The sequence below is a fragment of the Brachionichthys hirsutus genome, chromosome 10 (assembly GCF_040956055.1).
Source record: "Brachionichthys hirsutus isolate HB-005 chromosome 10, CSIRO-AGI_Bhir_v1, whole genome shotgun sequence".
NCBI lineage: Eukaryota > Metazoa > Chordata > Actinopteri > Lophiiformes > Brachionichthyidae > Brachionichthys > Brachionichthys hirsutus.
Genome location: NC_090906.1, coordinates 5,357,648 through 5,367,777, shown reverse-complemented (window position 1 = coordinate 5,367,777; position 10,130 = coordinate 5,357,648). Strand labels below are relative to the sequence as shown.

Below are 10,130 nucleotides of genomic sequence, written 5' to 3'. Positions count from 1 at the left end.
TTAGATGAGAGGATTGTACGGAAGCTTATTGCATTCACTAAATATTTTTTTCTGGTTTTCCTGAATTTCTGAATGAATGAGATAAATCATTTCTTTCCTGTTTTTAGAGGTATTTTTTCTGTTTTTTCTGAAATAATGATATACATTTATGATAAATATTTCATTTTATGTTATTATAGGTATTTTTTTCTGTTGTTAGAGGTAATTATTTTCAATTTTTTTCTGTTAATGTTTTTCTGCTTTTAGAGGTAAAACCCAATTGAATTTAACTGGGAGTCTACATTAAATCCATGTGTTCTCCCCCATCTTTGTTGTGCTCTAGAAAAGTAATTGATACGCTTGCCATTCAGGTGTTGAATAATAATGAGACTATGGGTGTCGCAATGATACTTGGTGTTCAGAAAAACAGTTGTCATATCGGTTTGTACAGAGATACAGTATGTTATCCGTTCTTGATATGTTTAGGTATCGCAAATGGCTGATAGATTATTAATCTTGTTAAGTAAATTAAACTATTCTGGATGTTTCTTTAATCCTCTGTCAAACGTGCTTTACTTTGAAAACTGTGGCCGGAAACTCTCGTTTGATCTATGGTAGCTAGCTTGCTGTCGACGCGAACGCAAACTCTAGTTCTCTCTTGGGGTGCAGGAAGATGGATCTTCCGTGTCCTCAGTGGCAAGATCACGTCGCGCAGAAATGGGTCGGAATCGATCTCGAGCTGAAGGAACATTTTACATCACTTGTTGAAATCGATGACATTTTTAAATGTAGCCTAAAAATGACAACGTGAGTAGCTAGCTCATGCATGTGACTTAAGTTGAGCGTTTGAGGACTTCGGTTCTTTGCCTTGTTCCGCCCTCGGTATTTCAGTATGTTATTTATATTTTATATATCGTTGTAACGGTCCATCATTTCTGTCTCGCAGCCCAGAGGATCTGCACTTCGCGGATTCCATATCTGTGGGTTACTCTGTGCAGAAGGATGCAGAGAAAGCAGCCAAATGCAGGGAGAGAGGCAACTCTAGCTTCCAGTCCAGAGACTACGCTGCAGCGGCTCTACACTACTCACAGGTGAAGCAGGAGAACAGGAGGTCTTTGGTCTGTGCTAGACCGTCCATCGATCTAGTCCATCGATCGATCCAACATCTTGCCCTGATGAAAGTTCTGAGTTGTATTACCTCCCTGCAGGGACCCAGATCTCAGTTGGTGTTTGGATGTTGGCAGGATTTAATAAAAACAAATCAGCATGATGCATTTTCTTGAAAATCGTTAGGTTAGTAGTTGTAATCCGATAGAAGTATTAATATACAGTAATTAAATTAGACTGCTGGGCCTTGGCTGAAGTATTCATGGTCCTACCGATGGGACTTAAATGTCGTGACAGTTCTGACGCAACACAATAGTAAAGCATTCATTGGATAAAGGTTTGTGTGGACACATCTCCTGTAAATCAGTTTAACATCAGACTAGGTTCCGTCCGAGGTTTCTGCCTGTTAAAGGGAAGTTTTTCCTTGCCTCTGTTGCCAAAGTGCCGGCTCTCGTGGGTCAAGTTGGGTTCTGTCGTTCCCTGCTAATCCTGTAAAGTGCCTTGAGATGACTTTCTGTTGTGATCTGGCGCTATATAAATAAAACTGAATTGAATCAGACGTTCAAATTCCTGAGCAGTGATGTGTGTAAATGTCTTTGGGATCGACCTTTGACCTGTACCCACAGCCTGTTTCTTTTGTTCCCGGTCATGACAGGGTGCCTGTTTTGCCCCTCCGGGTTCCGAGCAGCTGTCTCTGTGCTACGCTAACCGCTCCGCCGCCCTCTACCATCTGCAGCGCTACCAGGTGAGTAGCAGGGAATCGCATCAGCCTCATGATTCGGCTTCATCACTTTGATTTGTTCCACTTATTAATTTTCTTCCCTGTTTAATAAAGCACTGTCAGACATATAACGGAGGCTTTTATGTGTTGCTCTTACGACCTGTGCAGGATTAGTTTACTTCACGGATAAATTCTGAAGCATGGCGTATCATCAGATGTTTTTGATGTTTAAGGAGACCAGCGATAAAGTTCTCGCCGTTACTGGATACCACAATGAGAACTCCTCACTTATTGCACCACAAAATTGGTACATCTCAGCCACTGGATTAGGTTTAGTCTAATGTCCGTGTGTCTTTATGATATTGAGGTAACCTTTGATCTTATAGTGGCTCAAACAGATATGTGTCTCTTTTTTTGGTCTCAGGAGTCCCTGGATGATATTTCCAAAGCTATCAAGAGTGGCTATCCCCTTCACCTTTTACACAAACTAAATGAGCGTCGCACGCAGTGCCTCAAGCACCTCCCTGTAGGTCAAAGTGCAAAAGAAGACCGTCATGACGGCGCCTCAAAGGATCATGGAGCAGCGGCGCATGGATCTCCCAAATGCGGCAGCGGAGTTTGTCCCCAAGCTGTTGTTTCCTTCAACCCAGAGAAAGGTCGGCACCTGGTGGCCACAGAGAGAATAGCAGCTGGGGAGGTCATCCTGACTGACAGGCCATTCAGCTGTGTCCTTATACCAGGGATGGAGGTGGTGGGAGAGATGGCAGGAGGACCGCTGGGCATGGAGCGCAGACGCTGCCACAGGTGTTTGAGTGAAACGCTGAGTGCTGTGCCTTGTGACGGCTGCAGTTACAGCCAATACTGTTCAGCCTCCTGTCAGCAGGAAGCCTGGGAAGAGCATCACCGGTGGGAGTGTCCGCTTGGAGCGGATCTTATGGCGATGGGTGTGATGTCGCAGCTCGCTCTAAGGGTAGCCCTAAAGGCTGGGCTAAGGAACGTCCGAATGGCCAGAGAGCAGCACACGGAACCAAAGCCCGGCTGTCTGAACAGCAAGTCTCTTCATGCTACGTGTGACAGCGACTCTTACCTGGGCGTGTTTCACCTGCTGCACCACCTGAATAGACACAGCCCATCCCTCCGGTTCCTGTATGCCGTTACCATAGCAACTCTCTACCTGAAACTCTGCGAGGCGGGGCCCCGACCCTCAGCCGGGGATTCCACTGGGCCATCAGGGGGGAAGAGCCAACCCAACCAGGAGGGGGGCATCGCAGATTGGGGCTCGGAGTCGTGGCTGCTCGGAGGTGCAGCTCTGAGACACGTGATGCAGCTGAGGTGCAACGCTCAGGCAGTCACCGTGCTGCAAGACACAGGTGACGCTTTCACAAGTGGGATCACCGTACATTCATTGATAGCTGAACATTAGAAACATGAAAACATGTTTCATTATTGTTTATCTTCACTTTAATTGAGTATTTCATGCATTTTATCAGTGAATGCATCTTCAACCATGACAATTCTTAAGGTACAAAATTCAATATCAATATTATTATAATTTTTTCAAATATTCTTTCATCTTGCAGGCACAACAAACTCACCAGTGCAGTCCAATAGGGAAGTCCGCGTTGCCACAGCAATCTTCCCAACTCTTAGTCTCCTCAATCACTCCTGCTGTCCCAACACCAGCCTGGTGTTCGTGTCTCGAGATGTTTCGGAGCCGTGCGCCTCAGATCTGTCTGCAGACGTCGGTGAACGTGCAGCTGAGGACAGAAGTGAAGCCTGCAGAATCGCTGTTACTGTAAGAGCAGCAAATGTTATCCCTCCTGGGCAAGAGATCCTGCACTGTTATGGTGAGAGAGTCTTACGGATTGTTACGCCGTTCAAGGATGTGCAGCGATTGTTTTACGAACCTTTCCTCCATTCCTCAGGGCCCCACAGCAGAAGGATGGCGACCCAAGAGCGCCAGTGTCTCCTCCTGGAACAGTATTTCTTCCTGTGTCGTTGTGAGGCCTGCGCTCTGCTGGAGGACGAGGAGGAAGGGGCGGCGTCTGGTCTCTTATGTATAAAATGCAACAGATTTCTCAGGGTTCGTGTGGATTTCACAGTTATACATTATTAGTAGCACCACTAACAGAATCTTTCCTCGTACTCCTTTTGACTATTGAGACCCGTAACATGTTTTCCAGAAATCCGATGAGAGCGGAGGAAAAGGATTCCTGTGTTCGCGGTCCAGCTGTGGTCATCGCATGTCTTCCTCTGAAGTGAGCCGCAGCCTACGGGGCATCAGGGTGGACTTGGAGAAGGCAGTAGACCTCCTGCAGAGAGAGCGGCCAGGTGTCTGATACAGATACAGTGATGCAGCAATATGTGTGTGTGTGAGTGAGTGTGAGTGTGTGTGTGTGTGTGTGTGTGTGTGTGTGCCATTTATTCGCGGGTTCCTTCGCTGCATCTCCATATTGTTCTTCTTCTGCCGTCCATCAGATGAAGCTCTGGAAATATTAAGGACCAAATGTCAGCCCGGTCTAATCCTTGCGGAGACGCACCCGCTTCAGGGGGAGCTTGATGACACCACGGCGAGAGCGTACGCAGTCATGGGTGAGAAGGACCGCGTCCATCCATCCCGTTGCTCTAATTCTGCACGTGCGTTTGTTTACCTGCAGAGGGACCGACATGACCATCATTTAGTGGGGACACCAAACAGCAGTGGGATTTAGTTCAAATAAAAAGAGCTCATTATCTGGGAGTAGGCGCTTTGTGGAAATGGCAACGGAATAGATCTAACGTACAAATCTTTGTTCAACAATCGGCATCCATTTTCTTTTGTACACGAGACAACCTCCATCGTCTCGTCTTCAGCTGCTTTTTCCCGCTTTGTGAGTCACGAGTCTGTTGGAGCCTTATCCCCGCCGGCTACGGCCAAAAGGCGTGGAACACCCCGGATGAGACGCCAGCTCCTCAACAGATCATTTCCTGAACTGGGACAGATTGCCTCAACCCTAATCCATCAAGCAACAAGCTATTACCATTAATTATAAACCTGTCTGTGCCAAAATAAATTGATTTATATTATGGAACTTTGACTTTGCTATAATCCCTCTGATTTGTAATCCTGTAATTTTCTCTGCTCTGTTTTAGGTTACTGGAATGACGCAGCCTCCCATCTGCAGCGGAGCGCCGCAGCTGTCGGCTCCCAGTATGGAGAGGACAGCATTGAACTCGGTTATCATCTCTTCAAACTGGTTCAGCTACACTTTAACGGGTAACTGACTTCTATCGGCATCGAGGGGAGAAAACAAACAACACATGACTGCACTAACCTCTAAACAATGGCTGCTTTTCTTTCATCCTAATCTAGTGGCTCCAGATCCCCAGCCCTCGCTCTCATTCCCAAGGTCAGGCGGCTGCTCCGCCTTCACCGCGGCCCAAGCTGTCAGGAGATGCGGGAGCTGCAAGCCATGGAGGACTGCCTACGAGGGTAGACGGACTGTTGCAGCAGAAGTATAATCAATAATTACAGTTTCGAACTCGTGGAAACTGATTAAAAATCTGAAAAAAGGTTTCTTTGTGTGTCTGAAACCGGCGTCGGAGTTTTGCTGAGTTTTGCAAATGTGTGTGTTTCTAATTATGGTAGTTAAGAAACTGTTAATACTCCAGCAAGTCAATCAATACGTGCAATCTGAAAAATAGCCTCGCCAAAAGGCCATGTCCCTGCGACCTTTAGGTGGCAGCAGTTGTCCGCCGACAACTTTCATTTCATGCTCCGGTGAGTGGCAAAACAAAATGCAGCTCCGGCTCTTGAGCCTGCGCCCTTCAGGACATCTATACGTTCTATTTAGAAGTCTTCATGAGCACAAAGTATTTATTAAAAGGTCCTTCTCTATACCAGTTGTCTATCAGTAATCAATAATGAGGAATTATTCTGAACGGCTGGAACACAAGGATCCCGATCACTGTGCTCTGTTGCAGAGGATCGATCGTTTCCGGAGACGGGGAGCGGCTCTCGTTTTGATCCGAAACAACACAAGAGTTTGTTCTCCGGAACTCTGGAAGGTTCCGGTGGTTATAAATCAGCGTCTGGAGAGCAGCCAGGCTGACGGATGTGTGTGTACTCAGAGCCAAGGTCAAGTCAAAACTCTGAGAGGCTGCTGTGAAAATAACAGCGGCGTTGTGTAAGGGCGAACTCGGTAAGCGCCGTGGGGAAGGGTCCCGCTGAGACCAGCTCTAACAATGGTCGCCTCGGGTCAAGGGTCAGGTCAGTCGTTCTTGGCTCACTGGAATCACACTGGTATTGTGTCCAAATATGGAAAATCACAGGGTTGAGTTTTTGTTGGAAATAAATACAATTACAAAACAAATCAGAAAGGCTGCAGTTATTCACCGTCTCCTTACTGTGCATGAATAAAATGATGCAATTTGGTGTTTAAACTAACAAATAGTGACACGTTTTCAATACACTATTACTGCTAATGTACAGACGGATAAAACTCAACGTGGTGCAGCAATTAGAAATACATATGTTCATTAATGTAGCTCAACAGCCCCTAATTCAGATCCTCTGATTAAACATTGGTTAAAACCCAGTTGTGTTTTAACAAAACTTAATGATGGAAAAATTAAGTCTTCACTTTTTAAACTGGGTCCTAGTTCGGCCAAGGATAAAATCACAAACTGCTCGTTCCTGTTCCCCGAGATATTTCTCTGTCTGCCTTTAGGTCCGCAGCTCAGGCAGAAGCAAGCATGCCTGTAAAAAAACATTTTGAAGTCCAGTGTTAAAATGAGCATCAGAAAGAGGAGCTCGCCCCCCCCCCCATTAATTCTCCTTTCTGCTCCAGTATCAGATCACAGACTCCTCATTTGACTCTCTGGTGCCATTTGAAGCCATTTCCAGAGGATGTGATCTCAGGCTGATCAGATGTCTGGCTGTACCTAATGCAATTCAAACTGGCCAAACCACAAACAAAAAGCTGCGGCGTGTGTGTTCTGTCACGACATCTTCGTCAACATCCGAGACGCATAGGGTTAGGGTTAGGGTTAGGGTTGCATACATTCTCTGTACAGAGCTGTAAGCATAGCGGTGAACTCTGACCTGCAGTGTGAGTGAAAAGCTGGATGAGTATATAAAAAGACAATGCTGACTCTGACGTCCTCACCCGATGGGTACAAAGTTAAGGCAGTAATACAAGAGAAATCAGTAGAATCACGACAAGCTGCTTCTTCCTCTACTTGGAGAACCCAACAAGCCTCTGATGAGATGCAAACCCTGCAGTGCGTATCGTGTGCGTTTCCACATCAGAAAAATGCAGCCACCTCCTGACAGGGGTTACTGAATGTCTGCGCGCAGCCTGGACACAGATTGATGAGCTGCAATTCATCCAGATACATTTCTATCTGGACAGAAGTGATCAACTGGAAAAATTGAAACTCCACAGAGCAAACAAATGCCGAGAGATGAATCAGAATCTGCACCGAGGAAGATGAGGAATTAAATATTGATTCATTAATATTAATATTAATATTAATATTCCCACAATGGAAATGATAGATTTTCATACAGTATTAGAATCTTTTGATCGGAACTCTGGTGTCGAACACACTTTTATTCTAGCAAAAAAGAAGCCTGCAGCTTTCTCTTGTTATCCCCATGATGAAGTAGGTTTCCTGACAGGAATGGACTCCTATTAATTTGTGTCTGTGTTTTATACAATGTTTGCACTGTTTAACATGTAAACATTTCTTCACTCATAAATGTCTGGTTTCTCAGATGTGACATGACATAGCGGTTATGATGCTTCACAGGCCTCTCCCCCAGTTATAAAGCTGGTCCTGACATTGGTAGAATCTGTTTTTCTTGCCTATATGTTTATGTTTCTATTTTTTTCCAAGTTTTAATACCCGATACGTAAAGTCCTAGGCATCAGAGAACAAAAAATGAAGCTAAAAATCCCCCCAAAAGACAAACAGTGCTGTAAATCTGCAAGTGTTTAAGCTCTTTATCATATTTTTGCAGCTTTAATAGTTTTGGGCTGCTGTTACTTTATTTGTGTTTGTGGGGAGAGTTTCCTTTCATTAGAGGTGGCGGAGAGTTCCCCTTGGGAAGTGACCACGTTAGATAGGATTAGAAATGAGACGATAAGAGGGACAGTGAAGGTTAGACATTTTGGAGACAAGTTCAGAGAGGCCAGACTTTGATGGTTTGGACATGTCCAGAGGAGAGACGGGGACTATATCGGTAGAAGGATGCTGAGGATGGAACTGCCAGGGAACAGGGCTAGAGGTCGATCCAGGAGCAGATACATGGACGTAGGGAGGGAGGACATGAGAGTGGCTGGTGTTGGGGAGAGGACGATGCAAAGGACAGGGAGAAGTGGAGAAGGTTGATTTGCTGTGGCGACCCCTCAGGGTACAAGCCGAAAGTAGATAGTGCTTAGTAACAATCCCATTTAGCACCCTTTCATCACTTATCCATTAGACTTAAACTCAGACCCCCCCCCCCCCCCCCCCCCCATCCTGATAGCTTTACAAGTCCCTCACACTGTTCTCTGGGAGCTCCGACCCCCTCGAGCTCTCCAGTGTCTGCATTTGTCTTTAATTGGATTTGCTCCTGTACGCGGCCTCCTCAACGCTCCGTCTTTCAGCTTCTCTCCAAGCAGCAGAGGACATCTGATACACGACACAGTGCTCATGTAAAAATAAGATCACCATCACTCTCTCGCACTGGCAAGGTTATTACAGACTATTATGGAAATGGATGACAGTAAATAATAGTCCCTCTACTCTAGGCCAAATGTCGGTGACGAAAATTGTGAATTTAAAACGGATCAGAGAGATGCGAGTCGCATCAAAAATAGAAAAGCTCATTTGCTACTGCTCGCGCTCCCAGGCTGCATGTCCAACATTACAGTCATGATCAGATGGAAGGAGGGAGAGTTTGTGTGTTGAATGAGAAGCATGATCGTGTTTGAAGGCTGGAGAGAGGGGGCTTCAGCAGTATGCTACCGGATAAGATGAGGCTCAGCTGGTCCCGCGGGGCATTTAAACCGTTCACCTCACTGGAACGCAGTCGTGCACGGATGACCAGTGAAGTTCCTTTAACCGCGTTACAAATTAGAAGCACTTACTGCCATTTTAAAATAGCGACTGTAGTACACAACTGTCTGTATGATGCATCATTGATGCTATGTTTTAATGTACTCTTTGCATAACTAGACATTATAAAATAAAAGCACCAAAGTTTACATTTGTTGCAGCTCATAAAGGCTCCAGTGGAAAATCATGTTAGTCTCTAAATCAGAATGACATCGTCTGGCTGGTTGACAAACTCAACCTGGTGGAATGGTGGGATTATCCCCAAGAGATCCTGGATTCTGGATCACTTTGAAATTGTCATTAACATTGCAGTCAATGGAGCATCAAAATCTGTTCCTTAATTCCTCAGTTGAGTATTGACCCTACATATATTATATGTAGGGTGGGGGTCTCTATTTCACCTCCGAATTTCATCCAGCTCGGATCCGTATTTTCCCATTTACTTATATTGGAGGCTTTTTCCCAAAAATTATATCTTGTCAAATATGCATTCTTCTTCTTCTTCTTCTGTCGTATGTCCTTAGACCTTCAGCTCTGTTGCAGCAAGCCAGTCCAGTGTGTCATTGTCCAAGTCTATTAAGCCCTGATCACCATTTGGTGGGCGGTATATGGGGCAGCTGGTCAGCACCTCTGACATCAGATGATTTTTGTCCTTTATATCCTGAAGTGAAGTTTTCATTTAGCATCATTTAAATGTTATTATCCTCATAATGAGGAGTTGATGGAAGCAAACAATGAAGGAATGATTTTCCTACATCCTCTGACTATGCCGACAGCTCGCTTGTTGTGATGTTCTCAGATATTAAAGCTCAATATTGCCAACATTATTCATACCACTCCAGGGAATAATAACCCGCAGGTGCCATTCGAAAGTCAAAAAGCAAATTAAAAGAAAAAATATTTCAGGGAAAGCTGCCCTTGGGGAAATTTAGTATTTATTTACTCCGTTTATATTCTGTTGTGTCAGCACTTCCCTCAGCCAGGATAAGTGATCTGCCTTTTGTTTCCCCTTTCTTTATTCACAAGTGTCATAAAGGTGTATTCATGTGACAGTGCAAGTAGGACATATTTTACGTGTTTATATGAGACTGGAGTTGGGTTTATGTCCTCTTAAACAGGCTCTTTCTTATCTGTTGAGCCATCTTGTCAAGTTACAGGGGTAAACGCTAAGAATAGCTCCTTCTCCCCTCTCCACATATAAATGATGATCTCCCCTTTATAACAAGCTTCTCTATAATAA

General features: G+C 45.0%; 1 protein-coding gene across 1 annotated transcript; it reads left to right on the top strand.

Moving 5' to 3' along the window:
* The first annotated feature begins 652 nt into the window (after positions 1–652).
* Positions 653–5,299, top strand: smyd4 (SET and MYND domain containing 4). Its single transcript, XM_068744941.1, has 10 exons — positions 653–786; positions 926–1,070; positions 1,742–1,831; positions 2,232–3,177; positions 3,388–3,654; positions 3,733–3,890; positions 3,991–4,138; positions 4,286–4,399; positions 4,940–5,063; positions 5,160–5,299. Exons 1-10 carry the CDS (start codon positions 653–655, stop codon positions 5,281–5,283), a joined length of 2,250 nt encoding a protein of 749 aa, XP_068601042.1. The 3' UTR covers positions 5,284–5,299.
* Positions 5,300–10,130: the final 4,831 nt, after the last annotated feature.

Coding starts and splice junctions, on each gene's coding strand:
- smyd4 (XM_068744941.1), top strand. CDS start 653: ATGGATCTTCCGTGTCCTCAGTGGCAAGATCACGTCGCGCAGAAATGG. Junction 1,071..1,741: donor CGGCTCTACACTACTCACAG/GTGAAGCAGGAG, acceptor CGGTCATGACAG/GGTGCCTGTTTTGCCCCTCC. Junction 4,139..4,285: donor CCTGCAGAGAGAGCGGCCAG/GTGTCTGATACA, acceptor GCCGTCCATCAG/ATGAAGCTCTGGAAATATTA.